The sequence below is a fragment of the Salvelinus sp. IW2-2015 genome, linkage group LG20 (genome assembly GCF_002910315.2).
Source record: "Salvelinus sp. IW2-2015 linkage group LG20, ASM291031v2, whole genome shotgun sequence".
Taxonomy (NCBI): Eukaryota; Metazoa; Chordata; class Actinopteri; order Salmoniformes; family Salmonidae; genus Salvelinus; species Salvelinus sp. IW2-2015.
The window spans coordinates 19,676,049-19,697,415 of NC_036860.1; the positions used below are offsets into that span (position 1 = coordinate 19,676,049).

At 40.2% G+C, this 21,367-nt stretch overlaps 1 protein-coding gene across 4 annotated transcripts in view; it reads left to right on the top strand.

The window, feature by feature from the left end:
- Positions 1 to 2,460: 2,460 nt before the first annotated feature.
- LOC111981755 (glutamate receptor 1) overlaps positions 2,461 to 21,367 on the top strand; it is an 84,582-nt gene continuing 65,675 nt past the window's right edge. For all 4 annotated transcript variants that reach the window (XM_024013166.1, XM_024013167.1, XM_024013169.2 and 1 more), the window contains exons 1-2: positions 2,461 to 2,811; positions 3,009 to 3,143. In XM_024013166.1, coding sequence (XP_023868934.1) covers positions 2,727 to 2,811; positions 3,009 to 3,143 — 220 coding nt within the window. In that variant the 5' untranslated portion in view covers positions 2,461 to 2,726. The remainder of the gene's footprint in view (positions 2,812 to 3,008; positions 3,144 to 21,367) is intronic.

Genomic DNA, 21,367 nt, shown 5'->3' on the forward strand with positions numbered 1-21,367 from the left:
CCTCTGCTTGTGAAATTCTGTGATTCATTGTGGCGGTGAAAATGCCATCTTTACTCTGTACTACCATATTGCTGTATTTACGATATCTACATTTTCATCTCGAATCCAAGGTGAGGAAATGTGTTTGGATGACACTGCATCTTGCATAATGTGTTATGAATACCACAAAACAACATGCCATGGATGTAAGAGCAATGAATGGGCTTTACTCCCGCTCCCTACTGCAAACTGTGCCCACAGCACATAGCAAAACTGATTTAAACAGCGTTTAATTTCTCAGGTTTGTAATGCATTGTCATTCTGCATTTTATAGATGCTGTGTATGCACAATGCATTCATAATTTATTAATTTCCTGGCTTCCCACTGTAGTTTACGGAAAATAGAGAAGTAAGTTAACATGAATCATTCATGAGCTCTTGCTGTGAGTTTGCAATGTATAGAACTGCGCAGTGTTGTTTTAAAATGTTGCTTTACTGCTAGCATGGAAACATTGTAAACTCTGGGGTGTGGATAAAGATATGTAAGAGATGAACAACTCAGTCTTTTTATCAGAGTWGGCCTTTCACAAATCCAGTGTGAATGAGAGAGAGACTTCACTTGGACTAGAGACTCTTTTATTTAACCGTTGATGCAAGTAATGTGTTTGTCTTTGTATTTGCCATTCCATTCAAACATCCCATATAGCCTGCGCTGATTGCCACGCACACCCCAATTGCTAATCAGTCATGGGAAAGGTACCCAATTGTCATGCTTGAGTAAAAGTAAAGATACCCGAATAGAAAATGACTTGAGTAAAAGTGAGTCACCCAATAAAATACTACTTTAGTAAAAGTATTTGGTTTTAAATATACATAATTATCAAAAATACACGTAATTGCTCAAATATATCTAAGTATCAAAAGTAAAAGTTTAAATAATTTAAGATTCCCTATATTATGCAAACCGGATTACATAATTGTATTGTTTATATTTTTCCAACACTCAGACTTAATTTACAAACAACGCATGTGTGTTTAGTGAGTCTGCCAGATCAGAGGCAGTAGGGATGACCAGGGATGTTCTCTTGACAAGCGTATAATTGACAATTTTCCTGTCCTGCTAAGCATTCAAAATGTAAGGAATAGTTTTGGGTGTCAAGGAAAATGTATGGAGTAAAAAGTACATTATTTTCTTTAGGAATCTAGTGAAGTAAAACAAAAAAAATCTAAAATCTAAATAGTAAAGAACAGATACCCCAGAAAACTACTTAAGTAATACTTTWAAATATTTTTACTTACTTTACACCACTGCTGATAATTGTCTTGTCAATTGTTACTGTGTACATGCTTTTACCTAGTAAAGGAACATGCATTTTTAACCTGTGTCAGAAGTGTTTGGAGAGTTGTCCTGCCAAGGGGATGTTTTACTACCTATGGTTTAACTTTTGCTCTGCAGTTTTAAGTAATGTTGAACCTCTTTGTATGGCTGTATTGTCCCGTGTCGCTTAGTTGGTATAGTATGCTACTTGCAATGTCAGCGGTATGGGTTTGATTTAGTTGGTAGAGCATGGTGCTTTCAACGCCAGTGTTGTGGGTTCGATTCCCACTGGGGCAAAGTATGAACATATATGCACTCATTACAGTAAATTGCTCGGGATAAGAGCGTCTACTAAATTATATATATAAAAAAAATGTTTTAAGCCTTTCAAGTGTTCGAATAGACAGGATCAATTGTTTCTTCCGTTTGCAAAAACCTACAGTATGGCGCCAAATCCGCTAATCTAAACAGAAAAAGAAATATTATGCTGTCCAAAAAAGAACAAACACTCTAAAAAAGATATTCTCTGTCGGTGTCTCTCCCACGATCCAAAGTCACAAGGCTCCAGACAAGAGAACKGTCGTGGGTTCAAACAAGGCTGTAATGAGGTTATTATCAGGCCAATCAGGCAATCACGCAGCTTTCTACGGCGCCCATTCTTTTCCGATGTCCTTGAATAGTGCGCGCAGAGTTGATCTCGGTTGCCAGTGAAGACAAATCCGACGTCTTGTTTTCTTATTTCTGCTCCAGCAGCAGAATTTAAACACTTTGTCCTATATGCTACTATGTGACAGAGCAGTTYATTGGGCTATACATTTTATTATCTGCAATAACCTAATAAAGTGTCAATATTTTTACTATACTTGTGTACATAAATATCGTTATTAACTAATCCATTTAGGTTACACTTTATTACCAAAAATAGACAGGTAAAGAGCTGCATGCACAATCATTATGCCATAAACGTCTTGGCAACTGCACTACTTTAACAGTTACAAAAGTGGTACAGTCTGGGCAAGGGATTTGGGCATTCCCAGTGCTGTGCCAATTTATTTAAGCGTCATTTTCAGAGTGTGTGAATACTGTGCTAGAATGATAAAACCATCGTTCCCTCCCATTTCATACTGATATAATAATTGAAGCTCCGCAGACTATATCTAATGTAGGTAGGGCTCTCAGTCGGTTCGTTTATTGGCATGGTTATTCTTCTTAGGTCTGCGTGCACAGCAGAGTCAGCGAAAGAGAGTGCATAGGGAGAGCGCGATTCTGACGCTGCTATGAGACCAGGCTGCAATACATTCTGCAAATTCAGTTTGTCTATTACAACTATGGATGCATTGTGAGTCAGTGAACTGACAGAGCCTTGTGAGGAACAGAAGCAGACCTTTTGGAATTTGTCTCTTTGTTCGTCGCCAATGCAAAAGGAAATATGCAGCGAAGCTTTACCTTGGTCTTTGTCAGTTTTTGTGTTGGGTTTTGCTATGGGTCAAGTTTCCCAAGTAATATCAATATAGGTGWGTATTATCAACACGGAATGCTTATTATATCACCACTGCATCCTGTTAGTTTGATATCTAAACTGCTGCGTATTTCCAAAGTTGCATGATACGTCAAATTCTGTAATTACATTCAAATGTTCGTTGTATGATGACAGTTGATGTGAACCTACTTTCAACCTTGTCTTCAATGATTGTCTTTGTCTTGCAAACAGGGGGATTGTTCCCAAAGGGCTCCCATGAAAATGAGGTTTTTCATTTTGCACTCTCCCATCACCAGGATATCCCCAGACTGGTACCACAAGTGGACATGGTCGACACCGCAAGTAGCTTTGCTATGACATATGCATGTAAGTTTGAGCTTTTATCCCCCGAATGAAGAGTACATGTAATTGCAGTGTTCCCACTTTGATGGCAGTTAGTGTTCGAGGTGTTCAAATGCTGTCTGGATTGCATTAACATCTGTTGCTTTAACAAATGTCAAAGATAATGTCATTCACCCCTTCTAAATTCTAACATTTTGATTTTGGAGGTAGGAAAGGATCCTACCTAGGCACACATGCCTCCATAAATCTGCAGTGTTCTGACAGATTAAAACATTTTAATGCACCATATGTTGGCATCATGCAACTACTTTTTTTGTCTTTCATTTTGTCTAAGGAAGCTGCCCAACAGTTGGAGAATAATGAGCATTAAGGGTGCCAGAAACTACTGAGAGATGTTCTTTTATTAATATTAATCATTTCAGTCATGAAATGTGTCAACCAACAGGGGGAGTTGAGCTGTATCAGGGGGAAATGATGTGCAACAGCACTATCAGGGAACACTAATTTACAAAATACGAGAAGCAAATTATCTGAAAAATACACAACCTACTCAATTGAGTATCCTATAATAAAAACATTTCAGGCTGTCTTCCTAAGTTTCCTCAAACTTCCAAGAATGTTAACCTCAGCCCTGTCTACATAAAAGGCATTGGACTACTAGACAGTGGCTTTGTGTTCAGGGCTCTTGTTATAAGAGATCAGTGATTCCGTATTGTTCCTATCAATGCTTCCTGATTCTAGACATTAGTGTGAGCTGTTCAGGACATCTGGATTTGCTTTAGGAAGGAGAAGCTGTGTTTTTATCAGTTGATTTAAATAGTCAATGTCTATCTAGATTATGTACTGCACATGTAAATAAACTGGCTATCTAGGTTACGTGTATGTATTATACATTTAAATAGACTGGACTATCTTGATTCTGTACTATACATTTWAATAGACTGGACTATCTAGATGATGTATTGTGCGTTTAAAAAGACGTAGACTATGTAGGTTATGCACTGTAAATGACATCTTTTCTTCAGGTAGCACAATTGATCTTAGTCATGATCAACGTCATACTGATACTTGGCTGTATAAGATAGGAGACAACCTATTGATGGATTTCACGGTCGCGTCACTCTATTGTTATGGACGTCCTCAGCCCGAATGACTCCCATTCTGACTGTGCTGCCCCAGGCATTCTCAATGGGGGCCAATAATGATTTTGTCTTAAGTACACTATAGTGTCTTGGGAATGCAAGGATATTTTTAAAGAAAGCAAACCATTAGTAGGAAACCCTTTTGTCATCATTATGATACTGTCAGATTTACTTTAGACAGATGGCTATGTTGCCATAATCTAGCAACCATCATCATAAAAAAAACATAATTGAATTGCCCAGGGTGAGTGAGAGGAATGGCAAGACATGGAGAGCCACAATAACAGTTACAATAATAACTGTATAGTAGAATAATAATAACATCCAATTATTCTATTAGAACCATTAACTAGGCTACCAATAACTCAGAGAAACCACTTGATMCCTACCATGGTGAAGGATTAATGCGGAATGCATTGAGGTTATTCAGGCTAATGTGTCTGCATGCATCACAAACACGTTCAAASTCATCTACAGACAGGGTCTCAGGAAGTGCAGACACAGCTGCCTGCTTTTCCAAGGCAGCACAGTATCACTCACCTTGTAGAGAGCTCGGACACTGATGGTAAATTGAGTTWGTGGACTCTTGACAGTCTCTTGTGCCACACACGACCTAAGGTGTCCCATATAGCTACATGTCTTAAAGGGATATTTCAGGATTTTGGCAATTCCCCAGAGTCAGATGAACTTGTGGATAKAAATMTTATGTCTCTGCGTGCAGTTTGAAGGAAGTTGCTAACAAACGTTAGCGCAATTGCTAACTAGCTTCACCACAATAACTGGGACTCTATGTTAACTGCTATCATGCTGTCATTGCGCTAACGCTAGTTAGCATTGGCACACTAAACTAGATCTACCTTCATATTGGATGCAGTCATCAAAATGGTATCATGAGTCATCAAAATGGTATCCATGGGTTCATCTGATTCTGGGGAAGTAGAATTTGCCAATATCTAACTAGAAATGCGCATATTTGCAACATGTTTTTTTTTCTGGAAACTTGAATGAAGTCGGCATAAATATTTTGGTTACATTTTGTTATACACTCCAGGACTTGTCCAGAGCAGATTGTGGATAAATACTTTTCATATTTTTATCATATTTTTATCTGTAAAATACTAAAGACATAAAATGTACGTAAGACATAACATTTATGTAAAATGCATTTTTGGCGCATTTTTCCAAAGAAAATGTTATCTAGAACAAAATATTTACAACATATTAACAATTCCCTCTGGGCAGGTCTGGATAATATAGCTAAGCATAACCACACAAAATGTGAAATGTGGTGAATGCAGATTCTTCTGAAGCTGAGAAAAATAAATTGCCGTCTGACTTTCGGGAAATTGCAGTTAAAGACAAATACACTGAAATAAGACTACCAAATGCCAAACACCGATTTAGATGAAATCACTGTCTCTTCAAAGTAAATAGGTAAATATAGTCTAGTTTGTAACATGCTGTATGAAATGGGCTTTTAAATTATATGTAATTCAATGTAGCGAGCTTTGAAATTATTGATCTATGTACARTTTAAAGTGGTTAAAATTCGAAATGTGACATTATTATGTTTCTTTTTTGAAAATACTAATATGAACGGACCAAAATACCAACAAATCTCAAAATTGATAGTTCGATGCAAAAATGGCATTTCAGCCTGGTCTTAAAGACCTATAAGGTATTCAAACATTCCTATAATTACTTGATATTTACTGTCTGACCACCTAAAGCTAACCACCACAAGTGTATAGGTTGAAGTCATATGCCCCAAGGGCAATGTTGGGGCATAGACAAAATAAGTGGTGATGGTTACAGTGTATTCTAGTCCAGTAAAACCAAGTGCRGTTTATTCAAAAGACTGGTTTTCCAGTGAAAAGGTTGAGAAAACCAATTTCAATGACTAGATATACTAGTTCACTAATCCATCGTGTCTGGAATTGTCATTCATTTTGGAGGCACAAACAGATAAAGATGGACAAAGTTAAATGGAATATGATTTACCAGTCATCCCAAACCGCTATCTGTGTGATTTATCAGTGCTGGAGTATTTTTTTGTTGAATTATACAGTGTACTAGAAGCTAATCCTCCTTGAGTGAAGAAGTTTCCAAAGTAGTCCATGGGTCAGACTAGAAGTTTGTCCACTTTGGGGTGGCAAAGATTTGATGGTATTAAATTGTTCCCCACAAGCCCTTGATCAAATTGATATATGATAACCTCTCTAAAAATGTAGCTATCTATGTTTTTCATACCTATATATGTCTTGTTGTATGGGAGTCTATGCAATTGAATGTTCACAGGCAGATTTTTGATAAAGGATTGTTGAGACAAGTTGGAACGTTCACATGCTCATTGAAAATTTGTTTATCAAAAAACAATGCCCGAACATTCTATTGGATCTATTAGATCTCATCTTAAGACCAGGCATCAGAGGCTAAAATGACATTTTGAGATTTGGGTCTTTCGGTGTATTAAAATGAGTGTTTAAAAAAATTCATATCATACTACCGTCATCAAATTGTCATGAATTGTAATTACTTTTAAAAGGCCATTTCATATAAAATGTTACAAACTGGAATATATGTAGTAACTTACTTCGAAGAGATGGCGATTGGTTCTAAATAGGTGTTTGGGGTTTGGTTGTGTACTTGTGTTTAACTGCCATTTTCCACACACCAACTAATTTTTCTAAGCCTCTGAAGCATCTGTATTCACCACATTTTGTGTTGTTATCCTTAGACGCATTCTCCAGACGAATACATAGGGAATTGTTGATATGTTGTCGAACTTATATTCTAGATAACATTTTCTTTAAAAAAAAAWGTCCATAAAATGTATTTTAGGTATCTTTCTGTAGTATTTTACAAAGAAAAATGAAAAAAGGATTGTTTCCACAATCTGCTATGTAGAAGTACCATCCTGGACTGTCTTAACAAAATGAAACCAAAACATTTAGGCAACTAAATATTAGGAAGGTGTTCTTAATGTTTGCTATACTCAGTGTATATACTGTATTATTTATTTATATATACACACTACCATTCAAAAGTTTGGGGTCACTTAYAAATGTCCTTGTTTTTGAAAGAAAAGCAACATTTTTGTCCATTAAAATAACCTAAAATTGATCAGAAATACAGTATAGACATCGTMAATGTTGTAAATGACTATTGTAGCTGGAAACGGCAGATTTTTAATGGAATATCTACATAGGCGTACAGAGGCTCATTKTCAGCAAACATCACTCCTGTGTTCCAATGGCACGTTGTGTTAGCGAATCTAAGTTTATKATTTTAAAAGGCTAATTGATCATTAGAAAACCCTTTTGCAAGCATGTTAGTACAGCTGAAAAGTGTTGTTCTGATTAGATTAAAGAAGCAATAAAACTTGCCTTCTTAGACTAGTTGGGTATCTGGAGCATCAGCATTTTTGGGTTCGATTACAGGCTCAAAATGGCCAGAAAACAAAGAACTTTCTTCTGAAACTCATCAGTCTATTCTTGTTCTGAGAAATGAAGGCTATTCCATGCGAGAAATTGCCAAGAAACTGAAGATCTTGTACCATGCTGTGTACTACTCCCTTCACAGAACAGCGCAAACTGGCTCTAATCAGAATAGAAAGAGGAGCGGAAGGCCCCGGTGCACAACTGAGCAAGAGGACAAGTACATTAGAGTGTCTAGTTTGAGAAACAGACACCTCACAAGTCCTCAACTGGCATAGTAGTACCCGCAAAACACCAGTCTCAACGTCAACAGTGAAGAGGCGACTCCGTGATGCTGGCCTTCTAGGCAGAGTTCCTCTGTCCAGTGTCTGTGTTCTTTTGCCCAATCTTAATATTTTATTTTTATTGGCCAGTCTGAGATATGGCTTTTTCWTTGCAACTCTGCCTAGAAGGCCACCGTCACAGAGTCACCTCTTCACTGTTGACGTTGAGACTGGTGTTTTGCYGGTACTATTTAATGAAGCTGCCAGTTGATGACCTGTGAGGCGTCTGTTTCTGGTGACCGGTTTGCTGATTTCAATGTTGTGAATAGAGTGCCCCATGGTGGCGTTGGGGTTATGGTATGGGCAGGCATGAGCTACGGACAACGAACACAATTGCATTTTATCYATGGCGATTTGAATGCACAGAGATACTGTAATGAGATCCCAAAGCCCATTGTCGTGTCATTCATCCACCGCCTTCACATCATGTTTCAGCATGATAATGCATGGCKCCATGTCACAAGGATCTGTACACGATTCCTGGAAGCTTAAAATGTCCCAGTTATTCCATGGCCTGCATACTCACCAGACATGTGACCCATTGAGCATGTTTGGGATGCTCTGGATCAACGTGTTTGACAGCATGTTCCAGTTCCCGCCAATATTCAGCAACTTTGCACAGCCATTGAAGAGTGGYACAACATTCCACAGGTCTTAATCAACAGCCTGATCAACTCTTTGTGAAGGAGATGTGTAACGCTGCATGAGGCAAATGGTGGTCACACCAGATACTGACAGGTTTCTTTTTTTAAGGTATCTGTGACCAACAGATGCATATCTGTATTCCCAATCATAATTCATTAATTTKAATTGACTGATTTCCTTATATGAACTGTAACTCAGTAAAATCTTWGAAATTCTTGCATGTTGCGTTTATATTTTTGTTCAGTATATATGCAGTCAACGTAAAGTAAAATCTATGTTCCCATTTATAAAGCATTTATAGCTAAGCACTTAATATTAATCAATTGTACAGTTTGCCACTGCTCTATAACACCAACATTAAACATCTATATATGAATTCTATGCAGTCAATGTAATTTAATTTATATTTTCCCATTCATAAAGGATTTATGAAGAATTTAAAAAGAACAGGGACACAACACAGAATTGTAAAGGAAATATAAACATTTTATATCAATTTTCCAGATGTAGCACATAAAACATTTGCTGAGGAGATCGCCGAAGAATCCTACTATTGACATTTTTCAGTTTGACTTTCAACAAATATTCACTGCATTGAAATTCAATTCCCCATTTCAGACTCGTAGCTCGCAATAACAAATTTAGTGAGTKAAACATACTTACACAGGGTGGTAAAGATAGCTAGCATTTTCCCCTTATTCACTAATGTAGCTAGCTGGAAGCTACATTAGTGAATAAGGGGAAAATGCTAGCTATCTTTACCACCCTGTGTAAGTAGCTGGAAGCTAGCTAAGCCCCTGGAAATGTCAACATGTMTTCCAACTTGGTCAATAAACATTACAAAATCATCACAAAACTCATAAAACATTTAGTTAACAATGGTATCTATCTTACTATTTTAAGACTTACATTGTACTTTTGCACATTACGAACCTTTAACAACATGACAAATTAAGCGACAGAAACATCATGACGTTTTTTCCATTTTGTCTGCACAGCCACAGAAGGAAAGTGTGAGAGGTCTTTGAAATGTCACTTCCTGGTGACCTCTCGCTTCTACAAAAATCATCCATAAAACGAATAAAACATTTAGTTAACCTTTTGGTTCACTATTTCATGACTGAAAGTGTARGTACCGTGGCTTGCGAAAGTATTCACCCCCTTAGTATTTTTKCTATTTTGTTGCCTTACAAACTGGAATTAAAATGTTTTTTTTATGGGGGGGGGGGGTTGTATCATTTGATTTACAGAACATGCCTACCACTTTGAAGATGCAAAATATTTTTTATGTGAAACAAACAAGAAATAAGAAAACTGAAAACTTGAGTGTGCATAACTATTCACCCCCGCAAAGTCAATACTTTGTAGAGCCACCTTTTGCAGCAATTACAGCTGCAAGTCTCTTGGGGTATGTCTCTATAAGCTTGGCARATCTAGCCACTGGGAGTTTTGCCCATTCTTCAAGGCAAAACTGCTTCAACTCTTTCAAGTTGGATGGGTTCCGCTTGTGTACAGCAATCACAGATTCCACAGATTCTCAATTGGATTGAGYTCTGGGCTTTGCCTAGGCCATTCCAAGACATTTAAATGTTTCCCCTTAAACCACCCGAGTGTTGCTTTAGCATTACACTTAAGGTCATTGTCCTGCTGAAAGGTGAACCTCTGTCCCAGTCTCAAATCTCTGGAAGACAAACAGGTTTCCCTCAATAATTTCCCTGTATTTAGCGCCATCCATCATTCCTTCAATTCTGACCYGTTTTCCAGTCCCTGCCGATGAAAAACATCCCCACAGCTTGATGCTGCCACCACCATGCTTCACTGTAGAGATGTTGTTCTCGGGGTGATGAGAGGTGTTGGGGTGGCGCCAGACATAGCGTTTTCCTTGATGGCCAAATGCAATTTTAGTCTCATCTGTCCAGAGTACATTCTTCCATATGTTTGGGGAGTCTCCCACATGCCTTTTGGCGAACACCAAACATGTTTGCTTATTTTTTTTCTGGCCACTCTTCCGTAAAGCCCACCTCTGTGGAGTGTACGGTTTAAAGTGGTCCTATGGACAGATATTCCAATCTCCACTGTGGAGCTTTGCAGCTTCTTCAGGGATATGTTTGGTCTCTTTGTTGCCTCTCTGATTAATGCCCTCCTTGCCTGGTCCGTGAGATTTGGTGGGCGGCCCTCTCTTGGCAGGTTTGTTGTGGTGCCATATTCTTTCKATTTTTTAATAATGGATTTAATGGTGCTCCGTGGGATGTTCAAAGTTTCTGATATTTRTTTATAACCCAACCCTGATCTGTACTRCTCCACAAACTTATCCTGACCTGTTTGGAGAGCTCCTTGGTCTACATAGTGCCGCTTGCTTGGTGGTGCCCCTTGCTTAGTGGTGTTGCAGACTCTGGGGCCTTTCAGAACAGGTGTATATATACTGAGATTATGTGACAGATCATGTGACACTTAGATTGCACACAGGTGGACTTTATTTAACTAATTATGTGACTGCCGAAGGTAATTAGTTGCACTAGATCATATTTAGGAGCTTAATAGCAAAGGGGGTGAATACATATGCACACACCACTTTTCCGTTTTATTTTTTTAGGAATTTTTTTAAACAAGTAATTTTTTTCATTTCACTTCACAAATTTGGACTATTTTGTGTATGTCCATTACATGAAATCCAAGTAAAACTATGTTTAAATTACAGGTTTTAATGCAACAAAATATGAAAAACACCAAGGGGGGTGAATACTTTTGCAAGGCACCTTGCAAAGCTGTCATCAAGGCACAGGGTGGCTACTTTGAAGAATCTCACATATAAAATATATTTTGATTTGTTTAACACTTTTTTGGTTACTACATGATTCCATATGTGTTATTTCAAAGTGTTGATGTCTTCACTATTATTCTACAGTATAGAAAATAGTAAAAATAAAGAAAAAACATTAAGAGTAGGTGTGTCCAAACTTTTGACTGGTACTGTACATGGTTTAGTGCTATCACTATGTTGAAGCCAATACTTTCGGCTATAGGGATAACTGAGCTGTAACCTACAGTATGTGTGTTTGGTGGAAGAGGTGAACAGCATATTTACAGTACACACCRGTTTCCCCTCATGACAGTGGTGAAAAGTCATAGCTGGAAAGACGATCATGTTAAAGGTCCATGTGTAATACAGAACTAATCCTGTGTGATTACTTTGATATAGCAAGAAATTGTTACCTAAGTGACGTTGGTGTCTCCAAGGAGCTTGTGCTTGTTATGTGAATTGTTTAGCGGGCCCCTGCCTCAATGAACCCATTTAACCTTTTCATGCGCGAGTTCCAAACATCTCTAACGGTCGCCCCAGCYTGAGTTTTTTTAATGCACGTGATGTCAGAATGCACTCACTGTTCCAAAATGTGATTGTTATGCAACAAGACAGTTAACCCACACTGCCCTCAAACCAAGGTACGCTACTTGCTAGTTATCTATAGGCTSTTTCAACTTGTCAATTTCAAATTATTTTCTAACAAATTAGATTTTCTTACAACAGTTTGAATTGAGGTGTGTTCCGCCTCATTACTTCACATATGTAGGCCATTTCACTGTTGCGGACAATTTATGTTTGAGGCAGACAAACTTCTCTTTGACGAGTGCCCAAGCGTTTCCCCAATGAAGTATGAAGACAGTGTTCATCTAGTCAGAACAGGCCTTGAACTAACTTTTTCCCCCAGGCACATTTTCTGGCTGGCGGCCGCATTGCCTTCATTGTTTTCCTAACAAATAATGTGTGCATAACTATCAAAGTAAGTTCCTTATTTTCTGTATATCGTGTTGTCCTTTCTACTGTTGCATACCGTATGTATGTATGTATGTATGGGGAATAATGTATTGTGTTTTATTCAAATTTCTTCAAGTTCTGGTGACAAATCATGCATTCCGATTCTTGCATAGATTGTAATAGACACGTGTGTAAAATACTTTGAAGGATGTACTGATTATGAGCTTATGCTAAGCTATTGTCCAGCTATGTGTGGTGCCATGTTTGTTGACATCATACAATGCATTCTGGTTCACTTTAGGGTCTGTCAGACAAAAGATGTTAGAAAAAAAACAAGGTYAAGGGATAGTTCATTCGACTAACTTATGGTGCTGTCAAGACAACTGGGAACTTGGAAAAATCATGACGTCAGTGATCTTCAGGTCYGAAAGCCAGAGCTCAAGAAGAGGTTGGAATTCCGGGTTGGATGATAGGTTTCCCAGTCGGCGCTAATTCCCAGTTGTCTGCGATTTCCGAGTTCCCAGTTGTTTTAAACASAGCATCAGATTGTAACTGGTAGCTCAGGGTTGCCAGCTCAGACCCTCCTTTCCAAGGGTTTAAATTTTATTTAGTGTATAAACTTCCTGTGTTTGAACCCCATTTATCGATAAATCCCCCATCATAGTAATATTTCCTGCATAATTTCCCCCCATGCTACCCTTCTCCATTCCTACCCCCCCCATTGACTTGAAAACCCAACAAATCCCCCTAAAATGGTTTTATGCCCATTTTCGCACCACGGTTAGTATCAGGAATCAAGGTAAGACCCAAGTGCAGACTGAAGTAACAATGTTTATTGTAACCACTGGGGCAGGCAAGCGACAGGTCAAAGCAGGCAGGGGGTCAATAATCCAGAGCAGAGGACAAGGTACAGGACAGCAGGCAGGCTCAGAGACAGGCAGTGGTCAGACGGACAGGTACAGGCAGAGGTAAAAAAAAAAAACGAAGGATGAGGAAAAGAGAGACTAGAGAAAAACAGGAGCTGAGACAAAACGCTGGTAGGCTTGAACAAAAAAGACAAACTGGCAACATACAGAACACACAGGTATAAATGCACAAGGGATAATGGGCTGGTTGAGCGGGGTGCCGGCGCTGGAACTCAGATGCCTGGGTCCAGGATGTTCCTAGCGGAGACCCAGCACCTCTCCCCCGGGCCATAACCCTCCCAGTCAACCAGGTACTGGAATCCCCTGCCCCGAGGTCGAACCTTCAGGAGGCGTCTCACCATGTAAGCTGGTCAGCCATCGATGAGATGGGGGAGAAGAGTGGGCCTGGAAACAGGAGACAAGGGGCAGTCAGACATGGTTTTAACTCTAGACACAAAATAGGTAGGAAAAATAGAGAGTACAGGGCAACAGAGGAAAAACAGCAGAGGGGCTAATGATCTTGGAGCGCGGGGGGGGGGGTCTCGGCTTCTGGGGTAGTAGCCGCGGCACTATAGCGGCATACCAGCACCTCAGGTTTGACCTTCTTGGATACCGGTCAGGGCTGTGGAAGCTAAGTGGCCCGGGCCTTGCTGATCCCCTCCCGGAGATCCTGGTACTTTGCGGAGCAGGCGAAGAGAACCGGGGCAAATTTCCAAGCRCCAGGCAGGCAGAGCTAACTTCAGGCAATGAGTGTGGCAGGACAGGCTCCAGCCCACGATGACACCAGTAGCCCAGTCAATGGAGGGATTGTGTCGCTGGAGCCAAGAGATTCCCAATACCACAGGAACCTGCAGAGACTCAACCAGCAGGAATTGGATCGTCTCACTGTGGTTCCCCAACACTTGTAGGTTGACGGGGATGGTCTGGTGGGTGACCCGGCCTATAGAGCGCCCGTCTAGCGCTCTAACACCCAGGGGAATGGAGAGGGGTTGATTGGGGATGCCCAMCTCGGACGCCAGGGTAACATTCATGAGACTCATATTGGCCTCCCGACCTCCTGGAGGCAGCCTAGCCCTGCATCGGCTCGAGAAGAGGCAACTCGGCAGTCTTCGGAGGCTCTTGGATTTACTCGGGTAATCTCGGATTCTCTCTGGGTCTTCTGTAGTTCATCAGATGCAAGGTGGGATTCTTGAGTGAGCGATTGGAACCGCAATCAGACCTCTTCTCCCTCCTACGTTCCCATAACCATCCATTGATCTAGATGGTTAAGGTGATGAGTGAGTTGAGACCCGTCGGTAGTTTCCGGGCTGCAAGCTCGTCCTTTACCCCCYTCGATAACCCGTGCAGGAACGTGACGAACAGCGCTTCCGGGTTCCAGGTACCCTCCGTTAACAGCMTACGGAACTCCACCACAGTGTGGCAGACTGAGGGAGTCCTGCCGAAGCTGGAGTAACCTCCGGGCAGCCTCTCTCCTGGACACCGGAGCCTCAAAAACCTCTCACCTCCGCCACAACTACCTCCAGACTGAAGTAACACCGTTTATTGTAACCACCGGGGCAGGCAAACGATAGGTCAAGGCAGGCAGGGGTCAATAATCCAGAGCAGAGGCCAAGGTACAGGACMGCAGGCAGGCTCAGGTCAGGCAGKGGTTGGTAATCCAGAGGTGGAGCAAAAGTACAAGACGACAGGCAGGATCAGAGACAGGCAGTGGTCAGGCGGGCGGGTACAAAATCAGGACAGGCAAAGGTTAAAGGGAAAAAAACAGAGGACACAAAAAAAAAAATAGATACTAGGGACAACCAGGAGCTGAGACAAACCGCTGGTAGACTTGAACAATCAAGACGAACTAGCAASAGAAACACAAGTATAAATACACAGGGGATAATGGGGAAGATGGGRGACACCTGGAGGGGGGTGGAGCCAAGCACAAGGACAGGTGAAACAGATCAGGGCATGACAGTTAGACTAAGCAGTATACTTGTATTTGGGGTGATGATCTGTGAGGTGATAACATTTTATTTGCTTTGTGATTTGTCAAAAACGGTAAACTACTTGTCAAGTCATGTGCTCCGGTTCTTGTATGCACTGTAACAAGTARATCGAAGATTTGTAATATGCTAGAAAGGAGCCAAACTCAGTTCATATTTGTAATGCAATGGGCGCAGCCATATTGACTTTGACTTTGTTTATTTGCCTCTTATAGTGAATGGCATTCTGGGATTAGGGCATTTTCGCTTGTCAAATATAAACAAACATGGCTGCCATCATAAAGAATTTAGCTGCCGTTAAGCATAGCTGGCACATATCTCTTTTCTAAACAATATTACATTTCTCCCTTGTGCTCACCAGAGATGTGATGCGTTGTAAACAAGTCTAGCTGTGAGGTCGCTAAATTATGTTTCATTTTTTGTCAGCGCAACCTGCTATTTAGACTTGTTTATGGAATAAGTTTGGCTGTGGATGTGTTCCATGTGATGTTTGGATGATGAAGTTTGCATTTATCTTTTACATTAAAAGATCAAACTGAGGACTAAAGTTGTGAAGACTTTTATTTCTCATCAGTAGAAAACATTGTTTAGATGCTTTTCAGACAAGAATGCTGTTTACACATGTTTGTTGCATCATACGTTCTGTTGCTACTGTTCCAATCACGTATTTGCGACGGCACGCCGCCGGGACCATTCAACAATGATCACAAACATCTGACCGTACGCGTCAAAGGGTTAATCTATTATTCATTACATCATAACTAAACTGGTTATTCTCTGCAGTTAAGAATTGMGAATATGTGGTATTAACTCTGGGGTAATGCAGAAGGGGAAGTGCAGTTAAGAATCTTTTTAAGTAGGAGGGGATTGAAAGTATTTAGCAGCTGTAGGACATATGTTCTCCTGTGGTTAGGCTCTGTAATGCTTAGATTACGATATCAAGGGGAGTAGCAGGTATCCAGATGATAGCCATACTCCATAAACTGTGACAAGACATTGCTTGTTTGTAGAAAATGACAATGTGATCTGATACAAATGGGGCGCAGGAGCAGCATGCTCGATCAGGAGCCTGTGYTGTTGTCCCGCGGGGGAGGGCAGTGACCACTAGGCACGGCACGGACCTCAGTGTGGGCAGTTGGACAGAAGAGTATGTMGGAATCAAAGGCTACGTGTTGTTGTCCTCTCCAGTGCGTATGGGKAATTCCATGGTAACGGYATTACGCTCAGACTCAGATTTTCACTTTAAAATGTATACCAAACAAAAAAACTTTGATTCAAAACTTTAACAAACCATGCACTTTACGCACAAGGACTACTTTTAACTATTTCCACAGAACGTTTTACAAAAACACATTTACATTAAGAACTGTCCAGATACAAACTGAGGGAGATTTGACCATAATTCTGTTACCAAACTTTGGTTGTGCACATTTTTTCCAGTAAATGTTTTTTAGATTTGTATTTACTGTGTAAATTGTTCAAAATAGTCATTGTCCAAAGAGTCTCAGTGTAATTCCATTACAGGCAAAGATATTGTGCCGCCTTAAGCCCCTGGTCTGCTCCCATTGTTTGGGTATTCTATGCTTGTCAGTCTAGACTACTGTCTCTCTATTGTGTGGCATACATCCATCAATGTGAGTGCATTGTTTGCCTCCTGCCTAAAGGTGTGGCTAGAATATTGAGGAATGAGTGACGTGACTATCTAATTTATTGTCTGATGCAGCAGCATTAATTTACATTGATTCTGAACAAAAGCACCATATTTCAAAAGAAAATGCAAAGTAATTGATCTTGGTAACTCTTGAGGCCTAAGGGAATTAATGTACAATATGTCTGGATAAAACAATTGGCATGTTGTCAAATTTTGAATGCGTGTGTGTGTTTTGTCACATGAATAGGACATCTGGACTAACAAGTGCAATCCTGTACACAATCAGTCTTTCTCAGATTGAGCATGACATGGGGCCTTGTATTTTTCTAAGTCAAGGTGTTTCCAATAGATGTGTAGGACTATGCATTCCAGCAGTAAGAGAGAGGCACAAATAAATTCAGTCCCCACTGTTCAGTCCTGTCAGGACACCCACACTAGTAGCACGTCGTCCTTGTGTCAGGCTGTCCGGTGTGTTCGTTTCATCCGTCAGAGAGTGCTTTTGGTCATCCTCCCAACACGTCAGCTCCTTCAGGGTGGTGACATGCAGCCAGGCCAGACGCCCCAGTGATGTCACTCAACCACAGCCCCAAAGCAGCCTACATGGTGATAGCAGTGTTTATGTTAAACACACACAGAGAACAGAAAGCCTCTCTCCTCTCCTTCTCCGCAGTCTTTTCAACAAGAAGTCCTTCCTGGCTCTCTTTCTCCACACACTACCGCTGAAGGTTCTGAATCATGCAGCCAACACCTACATTTTGTGTGGCATTGTCCTTTGAAGCAAGGACGAGCTGCAGGCCCTGTAGCAACTATTAGCAAGGATCTGGGATCTTTAAAAATAAAGCGCTGTCACACTTGGGCATTGTCTTTAGCTCACTGTTGTGGAATAGGTTGGTTTTAGGGGGMTTCTATGTTGATTGTATGTGACATATCTCATTAGCTTGATAGAATTTGCCGACAGGAACAGCCCCAAGGTCAAAGAGGACAGCTGGTCTCCTTGTGCAGGGTTGTTCAGATATACTGTCTGTTTTTTCAGTCCACTCATATATATATMAGCTTTAAGTATTTGGTTATACGTGGTATGGCCATATTTCAGACCTATTTTATGAAAGGGCTTAGAAACCCTAAACGACTTGGTCCACATTAAGTGACATTATGTCTGTATCCTTCTTACACTGGGTGAATTAGTGTCACAACAGTTGGGAGTGTCACTAGGGCGCATCACACAATTGACAGAGCTCATGTAGCTATAGTCTGGTGCAGTCTGGCTCTACTGATAGTGGCTATGGCAGATCTCTTTTGGGAATCATAAAGCACCAAATCTCAGTCAATGAACTCTGTAACAAGTTAACTTTTTTTTGCACCAAAGCCAGCAGAACACGAGGGCAGATTTAAAGCATTACAATTCACGTTAAGAGCCTGAGTTTAGGCCTAAGAAGTGGATTGTATTGAGCTCTGGCTCTGATCCACGATGAGGCCTGGCTCTAGTTCCAGCATGATGCTCGTAAAAGTCAATGTGTGTTATCACTGTTTGTCAACACAAAGTGCTTCAGCAATGATACGGCTGTGTAAGACAGTCCCAACTGGACGGCCAGTCTTTATTTGATCCTCTCTGTAGCAAGAGAGCAGGCTGCCAGAACAGAGAGCCCCAGCTGCCATCAGCTGATCTTCACTAGAGAGCCAGAGGATCAGAGAGGATCATTCACTTCTGGTGCATTCTGCATCTCCCTAAAACACCCCAGGAGAAACACCTGTTTTTCTCACTGCTTAATGCAGGCTGTGACATGAACTACCTCAATTGAGAACAGTCCAAGGTCATGCTCATGAATAGGAATGTGTTGTATAGTTTGTATGAAATACAATGCAGGGTAAATTATGACGAGATTAAAAAGGTACATGGGAAAATGTACTGTGGTAAAAGGAGATAACAGAACTGTGGAGTCTTGTATTGCCTTTGTGTCTCCTAAAGAGAAAGATGTGTATCTTGAAAGTAATAAAATATACTTTGTCAGCTTCTGGTATCTTTGGCATTGGAGGAAAAATMTCCCTGGCTTTTACAATGACAAATTAATCAGGAGTTGTGATTTAAATAGAAACAACATAACGTACACAGTAAGCTAATCAAATCAGCACAATATAATCAGACAAACTAGCATAAGAATATTAATTCAAATCAGCATTACACAAGTCATTCCAATTCTGATTCTTTTTTGGGTCCGTCTCCCCTAAAGGGGCAATCTGAATTTGAAACAACAAAGCGTTCTCGTAGCCACTATTTCGGTAATAAGCTGAGGGATGGGGCTGGATGCATTGACCATTAATGATATAAAAATGATTGTTTAAAAAAAATACATGTTTTGAGGCTATACAGTGTTTGTTTACATTTACTTTGTTTACAAACATTGAAGTAAAACAAGCTTATATTTTGTGTTCTGATGGGCTACGACAGTTAAACTTAGCTCATGAGGCATGTATAACTTATATTCTTCAAAAATCTATGGGTACCTACCAATAATTTAAGTCCATAAATTGATGTAGCAACTGCAGATTGCCCCTTTAAAAAGGTACTGTTTGGTTAGCATTGTTTTCTTTCTCCACTGAACAGCCATGTCTACTTGAATGAAGGCAGCTGAGTTGCTAGCAGATGATATACATACATCAAAAATGTTCTATATAGGCCATGTGTATACAGCACCATTGCTGCAGTCCTTTATCATGTCCTTTTATGCCACCAGCTCTTGTCTTTTTAGATGGCTTTTGGCTCCAGGCTGACTCCCTACATGAGACTCATATTGAATAACAAGCAAACAATTGAAACTGAAACCTGCAGAGAGATGCAACAATGAGTGACAGTGCAGAAATGATTGCGCTACACTATGGAAAGAAATTAAATATATACACAGACGTGAATAAGATAAAAGGAACACCAGCTTAGAGAATCAATGGAGGACTGCAAAGACAGCTGTCACAAACATCCCATCCCACACACATTTTGTCTGTTCTTTAAAAGGTTCCCAGAATGTTTCATTAGGTTGTGGGAACAGTCTGGTGAGAACATTATGGGTTTCCAAAACACCACACCTGTCCAGTTGTGCTGATATTCAGATGGTTTTTGTATCAGGGTGAACAAAACATTCCTTTGATGTTGCTAGAATGTTTCCAGAAAAGCCATTGAGTTCTTTAAAAGGTTCCCAGAACATTTGTTAWGGCGTGTACTGGAGGCGAAGTCAGGTGCAGGAGAGCAGAGTATAGTTAACAGGCGCACATTTATTTTCCGTTCCAAAACGAGAGCACTACAATGATCAAACGCGCTTAAAACACGGAACATAAATAAAAGTCAAGCGCATAAATCCAACACCACATAACATGAAACAATTACACACAGAGACATGATGGGAAACAGAGGGTTAAATACAAGTAGATTGATTGGGGAAATGAAAACCAGGTGTGTATGGAACAAGACAAGACAAATGGACATATGAAAAATGGAGCGGCGAAGGCTAGAAAGCCAGGTGACGTCGATCGCCGAACYCAGCCCGAACAAGGAGAGGAGCCGACTTCGGCGGAAGTCGTGACATTTAATTAGGTTGTGGGAACAGTGTGGGTTCATTACAAGAGAGGTTCCCAAAACACAAGATATGCTCAGTTGTGTTGACATTCATTAGGTTAGGTTGCACAGGACATTCCTATAGTGTTGTAAGAATATTGACAAAAACACCTGGTCTAAGTTATTTAAAGGTTCCCAGAATATTTAATTAAGTTATAGTTGTCTGGGATGTTGCAAGAATATTCTTGTGATATTCAGTTTCCACAGAACATTCCCACAATATTGCACAATTTCCAAATACAGTAATTCTGTTTTTATGACATTCATAACATATTTGGTTTAGGTTTAAAGTGGAGCTGACATAATTTTAGCAACAAATATTATAAAAAATCTGTTCATATACACCCCTAGGAAGAATGACACTTCCAAAACAATGTTAACTTAGGACATTCCTATAAAAATATAAATGGGTACATACTAGAGGTCGACCGATTAATCGGAATGGCCGATAAATTAGGGCCGATTTCAAGTTTTCATAACAATCGGAAATCGGTATTTTTGAGCGCCGATTTGCCGATATATATATATATWTTTTTTTACGCCTTTATTTAATCTTTATTTAACTAGGCAAGTCAGTTAAGAACACATTCTTATTTTCAATGACGGCCTAGGAACGTTCTGCCAGATTTTTAACCTTGTCAGCTCGGGGGATCCAATCTTGCAWCCTTACAGTTAACTAGTCCAATGCTCTAACACCTGATTACATTGCACTCCATGAGGAGCCTGCCTGTTACGCGAATGCAGTAAGCTAAGGTAAGTTGCTAGCTAGCATTAAATTTATCTTATAAAAATCAATCAA